Raw genomic sequence first — 20,627 nt, forward strand, 5'->3', positions numbered from 1 at the left:
TATAAGTGAGGCCGATGAAATAATGTTTCATTTCAGACTATTATGAGCCACATTTACAGCCACACTTGAGAAACTTGAATCAGTCTATAGAAGCATTCCGTTCTGTTTTGAAGATTACGCCCTCGTATCCCACGAACCCGGATTACGGGTAGGTTCTATACTGTTGTGCTTAGTTAAATTAAGTATGCTAATACATCTAGTTAAAGGTTAATCCAAAGAGCTTGGTTTGGATAACTTGTAAGAGTGGAAACTGGCGCTAGTGCCCACAAAAAAAAACCTACTAAAACCACCTAGTGTTTGGCGACACTCGAGATTTTGTTTTGGCTCTGTTATCACTTTTTTGTCAAGAACTGAGATCAGACACTTATTTCTACCTTAATTTTACCAATTATACCAATTAAATTAATTGGTCTTATTATTCCACTAAAAAAATCATTAAGTGTTATCAAACACTAGATGGTGTTGAAAGTTTTTTTTTTCAAAACTTGCGCCAGTTCCCACTCTTACAGGTTATCCATACTCTCTGGGTTAATCATCGAAGTAATGCAACCCTCTATCTTATATGCCTAGGACGCAATTCTTTCTAATGTTATATAAGTCCTAATTGAGACTTTTTCCCTACTCTGAAGCACGATCGACTAGCCACAGTCTATCGAAGCACGATATATTGTCCTGATAAGTCTAAAAGTACATTTCAAGCAGTTTTAGTGTTTTTAGTGAGCATTCCAGTGAAGGAATCCATTCCAGCCACTTCAGATCCTTCTTATTTGACTACTAATTTTTGGGCCTTTCAATTAATGATTCCAGGTTTCATGGCGAGTTTGATTTCTGAAGCCCCTGAATATTCCCCACAAAACGACTAAGATCTTTGGGGGGTCTTTGGGATTCATTTCTAAGCTTTTCTAAGCACCTAAGCATTAGCACTATGTCTGTATAAAGTAATTCAAGCAAAAAGTCTTTATTAGGTATCAAGAATCAGGAGCGGCATTATGGGCCAATGCCACAGTTTCATCGATTAGGGAGAGGATGGGCATTTACCTCTCATCCGCGTCCCCTATATTTTGTCCTCGCCCCTAGACTTTGAAAAAAGCCTTTTTGGGGGTTATTCTTATTGCAAATGGACGCAAAAGCAGGAGGAGTTGCCCCAGCACTTCCAATGAGGATTGCTGGGGACTTCAGTAAGTAATTAAGTAAAAGTTAAACTTCACCGAAATCAAGGGGCTAGAGCGGGATGGCAGCTCTGCTTATGTTTTGGATAGCAATAAAAATGGTACTGAAAACCAATATTAAAGAAGCGAAAACGTACCAGCAATAAATCAATTAAATGGTCCTTTCAGATGGAGGTAAAGAGCGATAAAAAAAATAAAAAGTTAAGTTAAAACTTAAAATGAACAGAAATAATTTTTGTTAATCAGCACTTTTGTTTCCCTGGGCTACCAGATAAAAGGGTTTACCAACCACGAATTTTAAAATTAAATAAGTTTAGCGTTTTTGACTCTGTTCTTGTAGCTATGCTTTCCGAACAACTTTCCTATTACGAATAGTGATATCCAAGTTACCCAAATTTTATATATAAAAAAATATACGATTATTACTCATTTGGCCGGTTTTCAACTAGTTTAATTACTCTTTTAAATATCTATTTCTGGTCTTATTTGTAGCTGGGAGACCTGGCTAGCTTTTGTTAGTGGGTGAAGGAAGGCGCTCACAAGTATTAGAGGGAGCAATGCTTCTAGCTGGCCCATAGTGGGTATACCTGACGCTGCTAATCCCTCAAAACACTGATAATATTGATTATGCACAACTGTTTGTTATGTAATACTTGATATTTTTTTTGAGGTTTCTTTAGTTGTTACGTAATATTTTACTTATGTAAATTTTTCCTGCGAGATTTCTTTGGTTGTTACGTAATTGTTTACTTATGAAAATTTTTCACGGGTGTAGGAAAAACCCTAAGGGCCCGCCAGTCAAGATGTTTTCACCCTCAAGACGCTTATATTACTGATTATGTACACCAGTTCGTTACGTAATAGGAGATTGTTTACTGATGTAAATTTATGGAGGGTGACATAATTTCGCGTGACTTGGTCGCTAGTCAAGTGGGGGACCCCCTGATGTAACTGAGGATGACGTATTGCGCAGACGTGGCTGTTACATAATACTTATGGTTTTTCTCACTCTCTCTTTCTCTCTCTCTCTCTCTCGCTCTCTCTCTCTCTCTCTCTCTCTCTCTCTCTCTCTCTCTCTCTCTCTCTCTCTCTCTCTCTCTCTCTCTCTCTCTCTCTCTCTCTCTGTGCGCGTCTCTGCGTGTTTTCTTTCTCTCTCTCTTTTCTAGAATGTAATTTCTGTATGTTTTAGAAAGTTTTAACTTTACAGGGGAAAATATTTGAAACTACTAGTTCGAGGAAATAAATAAAAGACTAATTCGAGAAAATGTTTTAAATTCTATGCCTTTTTTAACTATTAAGGGGATAGAAATGCCATGGAGCATCGCAATCTAACAATGAAGTTGAAAGTCTCGCTGTTCAAATAAAAACACTGATCAATTTTAGTTTATACAGTTATTTGTGTAGAAAAATGGCTGAAAATGCCTTAGGAATGATAATCAGTGCCACAGGGTGCCACATGATGGCCAAATATTGCTACGATGGGGTGTACAGTGTGCTGATGCTTGAAATCAAAGATAACATGCAAATAAACGCCTTCACAAACTAATGGAGCTTAAACACTATTTTTTATCGAGAAAATTTATGAAAATGCCCTAGTAAAGCTATGATAATTTGTACCTGAGGATGCCACGATCCAGTCAGAGCGTGCCATAAGCTGGGAATCACCATGGAGTATGATGATCTAATAATGAAATGGTAAGTCTTCCTGTTGATATAAAACATCTGTCAGGATATTCAAATGTCAGAAAACACAAGTGATGATGACGGGTGCCACCGAGCAGCACGTTTTGCCACGCTTGCGTGAAGTTTTATGGTGTGTCACAACCTAACAATGAGATGGAAAGTATCATACGAATCAAAGAATGTGCGTACCATTTTTGAATGTATGGAAGAAAAAGGCCGAATCCTTGAAAATGGGTCGATTGTGCACGAAATGCCCACACAAACCACTTTGTTTCTCTAGCTGTTAAAATGATTTTATGCTAATCAAAGAATGTGCAAACCATTTTTGAATGCATTTAAGTAAAAGGCTGAATCCTTAAAAAAATGGGGCCACTCTGACCAGAATCTTTGTTTTCGCAGTTTGAATAATAGAGGTAGTTCTTAGCTTGAAAAGAATTTTACATCAATTCACAGAATCCAAAAACTGTACAATTGCTCCAAAATCTTTGCTTTTGCACTTCGCACGTAACTAAAACCATTTATTCTTGCAGTGCACAATTAATATTGATCGAAAGCATACAGTAAACTAACTATTGTCGTTGTCTTTTGCAATTTGCATGTAACTAAAACCTTCCACCATTAAATAATATATGTATTTTTAGTTTGAAAAGGTTTTGTATCAACCACAGAATCCAGAAACTGCACAAATGCTCCAGAGTGTGTATTTCTTTTGCAGTCTGTGTCTTCTATAGTCAGACTGTGTTTTTTCTCTTGTAGTTTGCCTTTAACTAAATCTTTCGAATAAGCTAAAGAAGCTTATTGCATAGAATCTATTCACCTGGTAACACGGAAAAGCACAACTGAGGTTACCGATCCAAGCAATTACATAAATATGGTGTACATCCACGTGTATGTCAAATGTAAAACAATTATTTCCCCTAAACCATTAGTCAATTTCTCCCTTCCATGCAAATTATTTCGGGGAATAAGAGATATGCGATCCATAGCTGACGTAAAAAGGGGAATATTTCATAAAGATCAAGAAGCCTATTTCATAGAATCTATTTCCTGGAACATAATAACATCAACTGCTTGTTGGCTTAGTTGTATAAGGCACTATTCTGTTAAGAAAATCTCTGGTCTTACGTTTGATTGCTACACCTGATCAAATGACGGTGTAGCATTATCAAGATTTGATGACGGATTATAAAGCCCCTCTGAGTCAAAACATGTCTTGCTTAAGCGGCTTGGGGAATGCCTTGATGAAAAATCTCAAAGAAAAAAAAATCTTGAAAAAATGTCTTAAAGAAAAAAATCTTCTAGAAAAAATTCTTGAAAAAAAAAAATCTCGAAGAAAAAATCTTGAAGAAAAAGAAATCTTGAAGACTTGTAGAAAATGTCTTGAAGAAAGAAATGTCTTGAAAAAGGAAAAACACCTAAAGTATTGCGTATTATCTATGTGTGTGCAATACTTCATCCTCAGTTACATTCATGGATTCTCAACTTGACTAGCGACCTTTAAAGTCTATCAAAACAAGTTACGCAGAATTGCATAATCCTCACTTAGATAGATAAGTAACAAACAGGTGTACATAATCAGTAATATCAGCGTCTTGAGGTAGAAAATATCTTGACTTGCGTTCCCTAAGGGTCTTTCTAACACCCATAGGTTTTTAAACATTTGCGTAAGTAAACAATTACGTAACAACTTAAATCTCGAAGAAAACATTTGCATAAGTAAACAATTACCTAGCAACCAAAGAAATCTAGATGAAAAAACATCAAGTACTGCATAACAAAGAGGCGTACATGATCAGTAATATCAGCGTTTTTAGGAATTAGCAACTCCAGTAATACCATCTATGGTCCTGCTAGAAGTATTGCCCCCTACACAAATTTCACATATATGAGACTGGGTGGTCGTTTTATACAAAATTGCCCTAATGCTGTCTTTAATATTGATGCCAAAGTCTATTTCTATCTAAACACTACAATATCATAAACCTTAATTCAGTTTGATGAGTCTTGATAATAGTAACAAAATTACAGCTTCCTTGCAATCAGAAAGATCTTGTAGGTCCTATATATAATCTTGTAAGTCTTTTCTAGTTTAGCCGTATCCTCTCACCCCGTGAACACCCCTCCCCAATATAGCCCCAGGCAATGCGTAAAATCTTACCATTTTGTGTACATTATCTTTTGTATCATTACAATTATCTCTCAAATAAATCAAATACTTCGAACTCCCGATTGAACATTCCGAAGAGTAGTATTCAAAAATTGATAAATCTAACCAAGATGAACTTAAGTGTAGTGGAGGTCTAATATAAGTTTTCTGTATATGGAAGATACGTATAGAGGTATGACTAGACTTGTAGGTCTTTGTGTTGTAGGCTTGATTATCACATGGGTAGTATTTGTTTTGATGGTTGTTCCTTCGCTAATAGTTTTTATAGACTGTTTATTTTCCTTATTTATATTATGTTGTTTACATTAACTATTATTACTTTTTTTTTATAAATAGATATCTATTTATATGAAAGCGTTGTCAAATCATAAGAAAAGTGTAAATATTTGCCACAGAGAACCTGATAAGAATTACTGGTATAATTAGCATTGTCAATAAGTAAAATCTAACTAGGTACAAAAATACTGGAGAAAAAAAATTTCTTGTACTTTTTTAAGTATACTATTAGCTAAATTCTTCCTCATCTTCTATCAGTATACTAGTTTTAGTCTTAGGTGCCTTACCTCGGAGACAGTGCTACATATATATATATATATATATATATATATATATATATATATATATATATATATATATATATATATATATATATATATATATATATATATATATATATATATATATATATATATATATATATATATATATATATATATATATATATATATATCTATATATATAAAAATAAGTTGTCTGTGGATCTGTGGATGGATCAGGTGACGTCACCTGAAAAAACTGGATCAGGTGACGTCAAAACTGAAAAAACTAAAAAAAGGCAAAAACTACAAAAAAAACTAAAAACTAATAAAAAAAATAAAAAAGCTAAAAAACTAAAAAAACTAAAAAAAGGCAAAAACTACAAAAAAATAATAAAAACTAATAAAAAAGCTAAAAAACTAAAAAAACTAAAAAAAGGCAAAACTAAAAACTAATAAAAAAAATAAAAAAGCTAAAAAACTAAAAAAACTAAAAAAACTAAAAAAAGGTAAAAAACTAAAAAAACTAAAAACTAAAAAAAAAACTAAAAAAAAAGGAAAAAACTGAAAAATAAGCTAAAATAAAGGTAAAAACCAATAAAAAACTAAAAAAAAAACTGAAAAAACTAAAAAAAAGGCAAAAACTACAAAAAAACTAAAAACTAATAAAAAAAGTAAAAAAGCTAAAAAACTAAAAAAAACTAAAAAAAACTAAAAAAACTAAAAAAAGGTAAAAAACTAAAAAAAAAATAAAAAATAAAAAAAACTAAAAAAAAGGAAAAAACTGAAAAATAAGCTAACATAAAGGTAAAAACCAATAAAAAACTAAAAAGAAAAAAAGGAAAAAACTAAAAAAAATTTTCATCTAAAAAACTAAAAAAAACTAAAAAAGGTAAAAACTAAAAGAACTAAAAAAGAAAAAAATAAATGACGACACTCAAAGAGAAAGCGACCAGGACAAAAGGAATGTTCGATTAGCAATCAACAAAGCACCGGGACACAGGGAGTATAAATGACGACCAGGACATAAGTAAAAAAAAAAATTAACAAAACTAAAAAGAAGGTAAAAACTACAAAAAAACTAAAAAGAAAAAAAAAAACTAAAAACTAATAAAAAAACTAAAAAATCTAAAAATCTAAATAAACTAAAAAAGAAAAAAAAGGAAAAAAATAAAGGAGAAAAACAAAACTAAAAAACGAATGTATATACAGACCGGTACACCGGGATACAAATGACGACCGGGACAAAGGGAATATAAATGACGACCGGGACACAGGGACACAACTACAACGGGGACACCGGGGGAAACAGGGGGATATAAATGACGACCGGGACAAAAAAACTAAAAAGAAAAAAAAACTAAAAACTAATAAAAAAACTAAAAAATCTAAAAATCTAAATAAGCTAAAAAAGAAAAAAAAAGGAAAAAAATAAAGGAGAAAAATAAAACTAAAAAACGAATGTATATACAGACCGGGACACCGGGATACAAATGACGACCGGGACACAGGGAATATAAATGACGACCGGGACACAGGGACACAACTACAACGGGGACACCGGGGGAAACAGGGGGATGTAAATGACGACCGGGACACCGGGACAGGGAATGGTCGATTAGCAATCACCATCAACAAAGCTCAAGGGCAATCATTAGAATCATGAGGTATAGATCTGAATACAGATTGTTTTCCCATGGACCATTATATGTTGCATGTTCAAGAGTCGGTAAACCTGACAATCTATTTATATGCAAAGACAATGGGACAGCAAAGAATGTTGTATATTCGCAAGTTTTACGTAGTTAAAACCATATATACTACTACTACTACTACTAATAACTCACCGCAGCACCAAGCCGCCCGAGGCCAACACAGCTACGCACGCTCCTCCTCCAACCTAATCTATTTAAAGCCTCCCTCTTTACACCCTCCCAGGAAGTTCCCATTTCCTTTAAATCCTTATTTATGACATCCTCCCAACCCAGACAAGGACGACCTGCTTTCCGTGTAGCCCCAGACGGTTGGCCAAAAAGGACAATCTTCGGTAATCTGTCATCCTTCATCCGTAGAACGTGGCCCAGCCATCTCAACCTTTCTTTCATTATAGCCCCAGAAAGCGGGATTGAACCACACTTTTCGTACAACCTACTGTTTGAAATACGGTCAGTCAGCCGGGTACCCAGAACAATCCGTAGGCAATTTCTCTGGAAAACATCTAGTAAATTTTCATCTGCTTTTCGGAGTGTCCATGCTTCAGAGCCATATTTGACCACTGTCATCACTGTAGCTTCCAATATTCTAATCTTGGTTTGTAGGCTTATCTTTCTATTCTTCCAAACTTTTTTTAACTGTGAAAAAACACCCTGAGCTTTAGCTATTCTACTTTTAACATCTTCACTGCTCCCACCATCTTTACTAATAATACTACCAAGGTAACTGAAGCTCCCAACCTGATCAATCTTTTCGTTACCTAAGGTCACCTGTTCATCTTCACTTATTCCTAACCTTAGTGACTTAGTCTTCTTAACATTAATTTTCAAGCCTATTTTAGCACCCTGAACTCGTAAAACCTCTAATATATATATATATATATATATATATATATATATATATATATATATATATATATATATATATATATATATATATATATATATATATATATCTATATTCACAGGTGGGACATAGGGACACAACTACAATGGCGCGTAACTAATATGGCGCGTAACGACTTACGCGCGCGGGGGGGCTTGGGGGGGGCGCGAAGCGCCCCCACCAACTAGGTGTTGGGGTGGCGCGAAGCGCCACCCCAACAGCTAGTATATATATATATATATATATATATATATATATATATATATATATATATATATATATATATATATAATTTCTGTATAAACGAACAATAATTTTGTATTTATGTATGTATTTATTTTTTTTTCTAAAACGGCTTCGTATTTGTTCAGGAAAATTGGTGTCCTGGGATATTTTGGTAAAAAAAACGATCTAGATAGGTCAGAAGTTTGAGAATATAGGTCAACAGCCTTAATTCTCGGGCAAAAAATTATGTGAGTTTCGTAATTTTTATATACATCAGTATGGGAATGCCGTTCTCACAGCTGTCACATTTCTGTGGAAAAACTTGAGATTTTCATGTATGAAGAAGTTTATATTCAATTGCTTAGAGAGCATAGAACTGGCAATTGCAAAAAATGTTTGTATATATTTTGACAAGGGATTACAGCGATTCAAAAACCTTAAAAAAGGAAACAAAAAGTTTGAAGCTTAGTAGAAATCGTTGTTAGAAATCGGACTTGCGTTAATAATCAAATACATTTGAATAGACCGTAGTTTGAAGTATATATATATATATATATATAATTTTAGTGTCGAATCAGCGTTTTAGCTTTTTTTTTCAGAAACGTTACTCGCAGAATCAAGGAGCTATCAACAAAACATCCATTTTGTGTCCCTTTGTACACAGGCATGTGGGCTTCTGAAATGTTTGACAGTATCGAGGTAATTATTATCATTTTTTTACTCTTCCCTCTTTGAGTAAGATTGATCCTGGATCCAGAATTAACCACGCTACTCTCCACTATACAGTTTTCACGCATTTAACTCTTGTTTTCAAGATTCCACCCAACAACCACAATTAAACTTCACAAGCTGCCTCTTCCTCCTGAAGAACCTGTTACTCGTCAAAGCGCACCCCCTACAAATTTTCTATTGTTTATTTAAAAGAGGTAACATAAAGAATATGCGCTATATTTCTTGAAGTTTTTTTTTATCAAGGCACTCAGCAGACTTTTTTCCATGTTCCCTCTAGTAATAGCATACATTTCAAGCAATATACAAAGAGTAAAGCTGCTTTAGATACTTAGTTCTCATAAAGTAGAAGGGCTTTGGTCACTTCCGCCGGCATTGTCAGGGGATGCCTAGCTCTCCCTGGATTGTGTACCTTTCCGACAACATTTTCAGGGGGTTACTCCCTGTATGGTGCACCTAGATGGCATTTTCAGGGCCACTACACCCATTTACCCTTGGTTCTATGTGGTGTACTGTGATGTTGCATAGGCTATTCCTGTCGGCATTTTCTTGGAGTAAAGTTTTATCCGGCAAATACCGTAGAATACCTACAGAATCTTATCCCAGCCGTACATTTGATTCCTAACCTTTTAAGGCATTAATATGAGAGATATTTACCCCCTTCTTTTGCGAATTCAGATCCCGTGTAAACGCATATGATTTCTGAACTTTTTTGTCATTAATGTGAGAGATATTTACCTAACAGACGCTTTATTTTGCGAACTTAGACACCCTTTATACAAAAACAATCTTTTGGGAAGCATTTTGTTTGCAATAATCATGACATTGCATTGGAGCATCGGCTAGCTCTTAGGGCATTAAATTGAGAGCGTAGGGTGTTCCCCACGACATTGCATTCGATTATAGGAGGGTTCCGGACACATCGCATTCGAGCATAGGGAATATACGGACACAGTGTATTGGATTATAGGGGATATACGAACACGTCGGCGTTTTGAAGTCATAAACTGACTTTTCCAGTCCTACGGGATCCCTCGGTGGGCCTCACTTATCACTCTATTTCGAACACTCTTAGACTGTAGACTGTATCCTATTCGTTTTTCTTTTACTTTAAACTTAGTTATTAAACTTGTTTCTTGTTGTTGTTTTTTTTACAAATTCCTTCTTTTCTGTTAACCTATAATGATAAAAAAAATTTGTATTATTTTCGAATAACTCTTCTTCTTCTTTGATGTTTCCCGACCTACACGGGCCCTACAACATGGCTTTCGGCCTGCATGACAAGTCTTGTCTTTAACGTCACCGCACTTCCATCGAGGGAGAGCATTTGGTGGTTTGGACTTACAAAGTGTGTTCAGTTCACTGATTCACGTAATAATATTGCTAAAAATTAGCAAAAAGAAAAATTAATCCAATAATTATTCGGACTCTCAGCAATCTGCACTCCTGCTTTTGTGGTGAGGCTTGAGCTCCCTTGCAATAAAGGCATCACATCAACCCCAAGGTCAACTCTAATTCCTGTCCGCAAAGCTGCTCGTCAAGGAGCTGTTTCATCCTCTAGTTTCTTCAATAATTACACCATCCAGCCGTAAGGCAGCCGTTCCTCAGGTTAAATCAGTACACTGTCGATATTTCACTGATCTGTTTTGCTTACGACACGCTTATTCTCAACCAGACTCCTATAACCAGTGGTGAAACATTCTGTTATTTGCAATCTAGTTTATTATTATTTTGATTTGCCAAGTATGTTCCAAAATTACCACCATCTACATGAAATAGTTTCATAGTTCGATCTTCAGCTTAGCTGTACCAGATTCAGCTATGTGGAAGACTTAAGGTCAATCTCCTATGTTGAAAGCAAATTCTATTTCCAATAACATTGAAATACGCTACGAGATTTCCTCCTTTCTCATTGGCTTAATTGCTCCTTGAGGGTTGTATCAGAATATCTAAAGACTGTTGACTTTCCCTGAACATTAAGACCGGATTTAAAGGGAATTTAGATTTTTCACATGTCTAATTGGTAACAGCTGACCATTTGAATTTGGTTGATTACAAGTCAGATAACAGTTTAGCATTTGAATTTTCACGATGGGCAGAAAAAAAATACAAAAACAAAAAAGGGACGGGAAAACCTGAGACATTAGTAAGTTCTATCTCAACGTTATAGTAGAATGTATTACTTTTATTCATTTACAAGTTACTATTTCAAACAGTTCGTGGTAACAAACTGTAGTAAGAAGCGACTAGGCTCAATAGTGACCAAAACTCTAAAAAACAAAGTTTTGATATAAATAGTTACATCAAAAGAATTGCATTTTAATGCTAATTTTAAATATATAAGTTTCATCAAGTGTAGTCTTACCGGTCAAAAGTTACGAGCCTGAGAAAATGTGCCTTATTTTAGAAAATAGGCGGAAATACCCTCTAAAAGTCACAAAATCTTAAAAAAATCACACCATCAGAGTCAGCATATCCGAGAAACCTACTGTAGAAGTTTCAAGCCCCTATCATAAAAATGGTGGAATTTTGTATTTTTGATAACGGGTGCGTATTTTTTTGTTTTTTTTTTTGTTTTTTTCCTCAGGGGTGATCGTATCGACCTAGTTGTCCTAGAATGTCGCAAGATGGTTCATTCTAACGTAAATTAAAAGTTATAGTGTCCTTTTTAAGTGACCAAAAAATCGGAGGGCACCGAGACCCCCTCCAACACACATTTTTCTCCAAGGTCACCGGATCAAAATTTTGAGATAGCCATTGTGTTTAACTTAGTCAAAAACCTAATAACTATGTCTTTGGGGATGACTAAATCCACCACAGTTCCCGGGGGAGGGGCGGCAACTTATAAACTTTGACCATTGTTAACACATAATAGTTGTTAATTATGTAGTGTACAGACGTTTCGGGGGGACTTTTTTGTGTTGGGTTTAGGGTGGGTTGGGGGGGGGGGGGCAAGTTGAGTGGGAGGATCTTTCCATGCCGGAATTTTTCATGAGGGAAGAGAATTTCCATGAAGGGGTCGTAGGATTTTCTAGCATCATTTACAAAAAGACAATGAGAAAATTATTTTTTTTTCAACTGGAAGTAATGATCAACATTAAAACTTAAAACGAACATAAAATATTACTTATATAAGGGGGTTCATCTCTTCCACAATACCTTGCTCTTTACGCAAAAAGTATTTTATATAACTCTAACTAGTTATTCTACGGCCTTTGTTATTCAAGGGTCATTCTGAAAGATTTGGGACAAAATTCAAGCTTTATTGTAAAGAACGAGGTTTTGACGAGGGGGCAAACCCCCTCACAATAAAAATATACAATTATATAAGTTCGTTGCATAAGCTAATTCGTAAATTACGAATGTATATTACTAACAAAAACGTTTATAAAAAAATAAAACAAATCTAGTTGTATTTTTAAGTAACCAAAAATTGGGAGGTAACTAGGCCTCCTCTCCCACCCCCTTTTTTTTAGCGAAATCGTCCGATCAAAACTATGAGAAAACCATTTAGCTTGCAATTAACATAAAAATTGCTTCTCCAGACTAAACATCCGTATGATATATGGGTAGATTATTGCAAAATATATCGTGCGAAGAGTATGTTCCGGCACAATATGCTTCAATCTTTTGAGGATGCCAACTCCAAGTGCAACTTTGGTGGAGATAATGTCGCTATGATGCTTCTACGATAGATTAGAATCAATATGGAAGCCGAGGTACCGCAGTGATATAGCTTGTAAAATAGGTTTTTCACCAAATAGAACTTTACTGAATACATCAACAGAATCACCCACTCCACAGAATGTCAGTAAAAATTTTTCTTTACATTCACACACAACAAACTTAAACTTGTAAACATCTCTAATCTTTTGAGAGTAATATGAGCTTTAGCTATTAAATTATCTGCAGATTTTGCAAATTTTGTTAGAAATAATGTTAGTAATATATGTATCCTTTAGATAAACGTGCATCATGTTCACGTAAACTAAATAAAGTAAAGGGCCCAGCACATACATTTTGCTATTTATAATATAAGATATCGTCGTATGAGTTTCTACACCAGGTAACTACTTTAACCCATGAAATACAAGGCTATCAAGCATGGACTCTTGATCATAATTATCAAGCTTTTTTTCTATTCGACCAATTCTCTCCTACAAATTTTCAGTTTGAAATCTCAGACTACCTAGTAGAGCCTGCTCAATTTTTGCAAACTATGGATTAAACTCGAGCGTGGTTGAATCATAAACCTGGCTGATTATCAGTTCAGTACCTTCTTTTTTCAGTGAATTTGGATCATTGAACTTTTCAGTAACTGAAAGTAAATGAAAGTAAGGAGCAACATTAAAACTTAAAACGAACAGAAATTACTCCGTATATGATAGGGGCTTTTCCTCCTAACGCCCTGCTCTTTACGCTAAAGTTTGACTCTTTCTATTAACTTTATTTTTAAAACAGTAAGAAACTTTAGCGTAAAGAGTGGGGCGTTGAGGAGGAAAAGCCCCTTTCATATGCGGAGTAATTTCTGTTCGTTTTAAGCTTTAATGTTGCTCCTTACTTTCATTTAAAAAAGCTTTTTTTTTTATTTAATTTCTGGACGTTTTTGAATTGATGCATGTTTTGATCTTGGCTCTCCGCACATAATAATTAAAGCGAAATTTGCATATGAATTAATTGCAATTAATCGGAATATTTTGAGAAAAAGGAGCGAGGGATGAGGCCTAGTTGCACTCCAAGTTTTTGATCACTTAAAAAAGCAACTAGAACTTTTAATTTTTTACAAACGTTTTCATTGGCAAAAAATATACGTACTTACGAATGAACTTACGTAACGAACTTCTATATCCGTATGTTTTTATTGCGTATATGAGGGGGTTCAACTCTGGTCGATACCTCGCTCTTTACATTAAAGCTTAGATTTTGTCCCAATTCCTTAAGAATGACCTCTGAATCACAAAGACCGTAGAATAAATAGTTGAAATTACTAAAAATACTTTAGCGTAAAGAGTGAGGTATAACGAGAAGGTAAACCCCTGATATGCATAATAATTTTTGTTCGTTTTAAGTTTTAATGTTGCTCCTTACTTTGAGTAGAAACAAACTTTTCATATTTATTTTTTCATTGTTTTTTCAAATAATGCTCAAAAATCCTGCGCCACCTTAATTGAAATTCACTTCCCCCATGAGAGATTTCTCCATGGAAATATCCTCCCATGTAACCCTCCCCCCTCAAATCCCCCCTAAACCAAAAAAAATCCCCCTGAAAACGTCTGTACACTTCCCAGTAACCATTGCAATATGTAAACACAGGTCAAAGTTTGTGACTTGCAGCCCCTCCCACGGGGACTGCGGGGGAGTGAGACGTCCCTAAATACATAGTTATTAGGTTTTTCGACGATGGTGAATAGAATGGCTATCGCAGAATTTTGATCCGGTGACTTTTGGGAAAAAATGAGTGTGGGAGGGGGAGTAGGTGCCCTCCAATTTTTTTGGTCACTTAAAAAGGGCACTAGAACTTTTAATTTCCATAAGAATTAGCCTTCTTGCGACATTCTAGGACCACTCAGTCGATAAGATCACCTCTGGAAAAAAAAGGAAAAAAAAACAAACAAAAAAAAAAACAAATAAACACGCATCCGTGATCTGTCTTCTGGCAAAAAAAAATGCGAAATTTCACATTTTTGTAGATATGAGCTTGAAACTTCTACTCTATGGTTCTTTGATGCGCTGAATCTGATGGTGTTAAGATTGTATGACTTTTAGGGGATTTACCCCTATTTTCTAAAAGGAGGCAAATTTTCTCAGGCTCGTAACTTTGGTGGGTATAACTGATCCTGATGAAACTTATATATTTAAAATCAGCATTAAAATGCGATTCTTTTGATGTAACTATTGGTATCAAAATTCCATTTTTTAGAGTTTCGGTTACTATTGAGCCGGGTCGCTCCTTACTACAGTTCGTTACCACGAACTGTTTGATTGGTTATATTTTCCAGCAGATGACTTCTTATTTTCTCCAGCTGGGCTTCAGTTGTAGCTAATTGTTCGTAAATCAGGGCGATACTTGAAGACACCGAGTTAGACCCTAATTTATCTCTTGCTTCCAGGGCTTAAAAGGTCTTAGAAAAAGTTTCGTAAATTTCTGTGGTATTAGTAAGTTTTTGTGGCACTTTGTATTTACAAAGTGACATATAGTGATCGTAAATTCTGTCAGTCTGTCTGTCTGTCTTTCCCTGTTTTGCTAGTTTAGTCACTTCCAGATAAGCTAGGACGATGAAATTTGGCAGGCGTATCAGGAACCAGACTAGATTAAATTAGAAATAGTCGTTTTCCCAATTCGATCATCTGTGGGGAGTGGGGAGACGGTTAATTCAGAAAAAAAGACCGGTTTGAAACTTGGTGGAAAAAATGAGAACAAATCCTAGATACGTGATTGACATATTCGGAATGGGTCCGCTCTCTTTGGAGAAGTAGGGAGGGGGGTTAATTGTGAAAAATGAGAAAAATCTGTACCTGACAAGATTAAATTAGAAATAATCATTTATCCGACTCGACCGTCTGTAGGGGGGAGTGGAGGGACGGTTAATTCGAAAAAATGAGGTATTTTTAAGTTACGAAGGAGTGATCGAATCTTAATGAAATCTCATATTTAGAAGGATCTTGCAACTCAGATCTTTTATTTTAGATCTGTCTGAATCCAGTTTCATTGGGGGGAGTTGTGGGGGTGGGACCAGAAGTCTTGGAAAACGCTCAGAGTGAAGAGGTCAGGATGAAATTTGGTGGGAAGAATAAGCACACATCCAAGATACGTAACCGCCATAACTGGACCAGATCCGCACTCTTTGGGAGAGTTGGGGGGAGGGTAACTTGGAAAAATTAGAAAAATGAGGTATTTGTAATTTATGGACGGGTGATAAGATCTTAATGAAACTTTATATTTAGAAGGATCTTGTGCTTCAGCACTCTTGTTACAAACCCTGACAAGATCTGGTGACAGTGGCCAGAGGCGGAGGGGGAAACCAAAAATCTTGGAAAATGATTAGAGTGAAGATATCGGGATAAAACTTGGTGGGTAAAATAAGCAAATATCGTAGATACGTGATTGACGTAACTGGATGGATCCACTCTCTTTGGGGGAGTTGGGGGGGAAGGGTTAATTCCGACAAATTAGAAAAAATGAGGTATTTTTAACTTAGGAAAGAGTCATCAGATATCAATGAAATTTGATGTTTGGAAGGATATCGTGTCTCATAGCTCTTATTTTAAATTCCGAACGGATCCGGTGATATTGGGGGGAAACTGGAAGGGGGAACCAAAAATTATGGGAAACGTATAGAGTGGGGGGATCGGAATGAAACTTGGTGGTAAAAACCATCGTAAGTCCTAGATATGAGATTGACGCAACTGGAACGGATCTGCTCTCTTCGGGAGAGTTGGGAGGAGGAGGGTTAATTCTGAAAAATAAAAAAATAAGGTATTTTCAACTTACGAAGGAGAGATTGGACCTTATTGAAATTTGATATTTCCAAGGATAGCATGTCTCAGAAAACGCTTAGAGTATAGGGGTCGTGATGAAACTTGATGGTAAAAATAAGCACAAGTCCTAGAAACGGGATTGACATAGCCGGAACGGATCTGCTCTCTTTAGGGGAGTTGGGGGGAGGGGGAGGGTTAATTCTAAAAAAAATACACAAAATTAGGTGTTTTAACTTATGAAAGAGCGATCGTACCTGAATAAAATTTCGTATTTAGAAGGACCTCGAAACCCAGATCTCCCATTTTAAATCCCTACCAGATCCAGTGTCATTAGGGGGGGGGGGTATATTGGAAAACGCTTAAAGCGGAGAGATCAGGATGAAACTTGGTGGAACGAATAAGCACACGTCCAAGATAGGTGACTGACATAACCGGCTCGGATCTGCTCTCTTTGGTGGAGTGGGGGGGGGAGTAATTCGGTAAAATTATAAAAAATGAGGTATTTGTAACTTCCGAACGGGTGTTCAGATCTTAATGAAATTTGATATCTAGAAGGATCTTGTGCTTTAAAACTCTCATTTTAAATCCCGACCAGATCCGATGACATTGAAGGGGGCTGGAGGGGGGAACCGGAATTCTTGGAAAACGTGAAAATCAAGGTATCTTACAAATGGGAGATAGGATCTTAATGAAACTTAATATATAGAAGAATCTTATGTCTCAGATAATCCATTTTCAATTCGAATTGGATCCAAGGACATAGAGGGTTGGAGGGAAAAACAGAAACCTTGGAAACCGAAAATCTTGGAAAACGCTTAGAGTGGAGAGATCGAAATGAAACTTGATGGGAAGAATAAGCACAAGCTTTAGATACGAGATTGACATTATTGGTATAGATCCGTTCTCTTTGGGGGAGCTGGAAGTTGTTAATTTGGAAAAATTAGATAAATTGAAGTGTTTTTAACTTAAGAATGGGTGACCGGATCTTAATAAAATCTGATAATTAAAAAAAACTCATGTCTCAAAGCTCTTCTTTTAAATACCGACCAGATCTATTGACATTGGGGGGGGGGGAGTTGGAGGGGGAAAACAGAAAACTTAGAAAACGCTTATAAACGCCGTAGATACGTAATTGACGTAACCGGACTGGATCCGCTTTCCTTGGGGGACTTAGGTGGTGTGGTTCAGTGCTTTGGTGATTTTGGCGCTTCCGGACGTGCTAGGACGATGAAAATTGGTAGGCATGTCAGGGAGCTGCACTAATTGACTCTTTACAGTTGTTTTCCCCGATTTGACCATCTTGGGGGCTGAAGGGAGAGGAAAAATTAGAAAAATTGAGGTATTTTTAACTTACAAATGGGCGATCGGATCTTAATGAATTTTGATATTTAGAAGGACCTCGTGTCTCAGAGCTCTTGTTTTAAATCCCGACCGGCATTAAGCCTTTGATTTTTCTCTTAAAGCAAGCTATTGATTCTTAGAATTTTACTAGAGCTCATATCACATGAGCTCTTGGCTCTTGGCTCCTCTTGAGCTCGTCACAAGTGCCATATGAGCTCTTAGCTCTTGTTTTTGACGAATCTATATATATAAAAATAAGTTGTCTGTGGATCGTGGATCAGGTGACGTCATGTTTCGGCTGACGTCATGAAATTAGTTGCCATCATTTTTGCTTTAAAGGTGACGTCATTCAAGTTATATAAGACATATGTTCGCGTAGAATTCTATTAATGTTTAAGTTTACAATGACTGATGAAGATGCTCAAAGAGTCTATGCCAAAAAACTTGCTGCTGATAGAGAAAGTCAGAAAAGAAAGCGTGCCGAGGAATCAAAAGAACAGCAAGGAAACAGACTTGAGGCTAAAGAACGCAAAACCGCGCAGTTAGATGAAGATCCACCTGGACAGCGAGAGTCAAAACATATTAAAACTAAAATTGATAGCGATGATGATTGGGTTTGGGATTTTGACTTGGATAAGGTCATCAATGACTACCAGATTTTAGTTAAAAAAACAAAGGTTCGGCGATATGTATTTCATAGTGAAGCTGAAAAATAAAGAAGAAAAAGAAAACTGAAAAAAGAAAAATTACAGACTGGGATACAGGGACACAGGGAATATAAATGACGACCAGGACACAGGTATTTAAGAATATCGTTCAAAGACAAATTTTTAATTGTAAGAAGACCGTTGAAAGAGAAATTTCTAATTGTAAAATGACTGAAAAACCTACAATGGCAACGGTACCACCATCGAAGTAGATAACCAGTGGGTTTACGGCCAACCTACCATCTTCAAAGATACCACGATAGGAAGACTCTACACCGTTCACCCCAATCAACATGAATGCTTCTTTCTACGCCTGCTTTTGGTGAATGTACCCGGTCCGACATCCTTTGAGTATTTGAGAACTGTAAACGGTACTATACATGACACTTACCGTAGTGCATGCCAAGCTCTGAATTTATTGGAGAATGACCAACACTGGGATAACTGCATCAATGACGCGTGCGAAACGTCAACCCCAAGTCAAATTCGTACACTTGCTCTCCATCAGCTCCTACAGAGTTATGGGAAAAATATAAGTCAAAAATGTCCGAAGATATACTCCATCGAAAACAGTTAGAGACGTCAGAAATGACTTTTGATTTTACATCAGAAATTTATAACGACACTTTAGTTATTATAGAAGATTTGTGCGTACGTATGGCAAACAAACCTCTTCAGGATTTGGGAATGCCTTCACCTAACCGTATCGCTGCTGTTTCGACATGTGTAGAATTGGATCGTGAACAAAGTTACAGTACGAGTGATCTATTGTCGTATGTACAAAATAACATTTACAAGTTAACGTCGGAACAAAAAGACATTTATGATACGATAGACTCAATTTCAGGACGTATACAACTACCTGCTGATTTCTGTAGTTTAGTGACTTCCAAAAATGAATTGATTGAAAAAGTATTTCCGAACATTCTAAAAAATTATAAAAATAATAAATGGCTAAGTGAAAGAGCGATTCTCGCACCCAAAAATATAGACGTCCACGAAATCAACAATATTGTTTTGACCAAGATTCGAGACCAGGCAGTCCTTTGCAAGTCAGTCGACACAGTTTTGGAACCAAATGAAGCGGTTAATTATCCATCTGAATTTTTAAATTCCATATATTTTCAGGGTTTCCACCACACGTGCTACAACTAAAAATAGGCGTACCAATAATACTTTTAAGAAATATCAACCCACCAAAGCTTTGCAATGGCACGCGACTTGCCGTAAAAAAAACAATGGAAAGCCTAATAGAGACGACAATCTTGACAGGGCCTTTTGAGGGTAAGGCTGTTCTTATTCCTCGCATTCCCATGATTCCAACGGATCTGCCTTTTCAATTTAAAAGATTGCGATTCCCAATTCGATTAGCATTTGCAATCACCATTAACAAAGCTCAAGGTCAATCATTAGAAAAATGTGGTATAGATCTTAATACTGATTGTTTTTCCCACGGACAATTGTACGTTGCATGTTCGAGGGTCGGTAAACCTGACAATCTATTTATATGCAGCGACAATTGGACAGCGAAGAATGTTGTATATTCGCAAGTTTTACGCAGTTAATTTGTATTGTATCCATCTATCTATCTATCTATATAAAAACGAGTTGTGTGTATGCATGTTTGTTTGTTTGTAAAAAGAGCGTTTGCATATGACGTCATTATTAGTGCATACGGCTTTGTATATGCACAGGCAATGGGAAAGCCAAGAATGTTGTATATTCGCAATTTTTACGTAGTTTAACTCCTGCAGACGAAATGAATGCTTGCCTGAAAAATTATAATTTATGGGCACACGTAAAAATATTAAAATTAACTACAAATATGCGTGTCCGATTGCAAAACGATGATTCTGGTCAAACATTTTCAGATCAATTGCTGGCAATTGGAAACGGAAAGCTTCCAGTAGTGGGAAAGCCAAAAATGTTGTATATTCGCAATTTTTACGTAGTTTGAAACACATATATAAATCTATCTGTATTCACAGGTGGG

The 20,627-nt window shown here is 35.9% G+C and overlaps 1 protein-coding gene across 1 annotated transcript in view; it reads left to right on the top strand.

Moving 5' to 3' along the window:
- Positions 1 to 20,627, top strand: part of LOC136040030 (guanylate cyclase 32E-like) — a 265,444-nt gene that overhangs the window by 109,997 nt on the left and 134,820 nt on the right. The window contains exons 6-7 of the mRNA XM_065724096.1: positions 37 to 148; positions 8,978 to 9,077. Of these exons, the coding sequence (XP_065580168.1) occupies positions 37 to 148; positions 8,978 to 9,077 (212 nt within the window). The remainder of the gene's footprint in view (positions 1 to 36; positions 149 to 8,977; positions 9,078 to 20,627) is intronic.

The sequence above is a fragment of the Artemia franciscana genome, chromosome 20 (assembly GCF_032884065.1).
Source record: "Artemia franciscana chromosome 20, ASM3288406v1, whole genome shotgun sequence".
NCBI lineage: Eukaryota > Metazoa > Arthropoda > Branchiopoda > Anostraca > Artemiidae > Artemia > Artemia franciscana.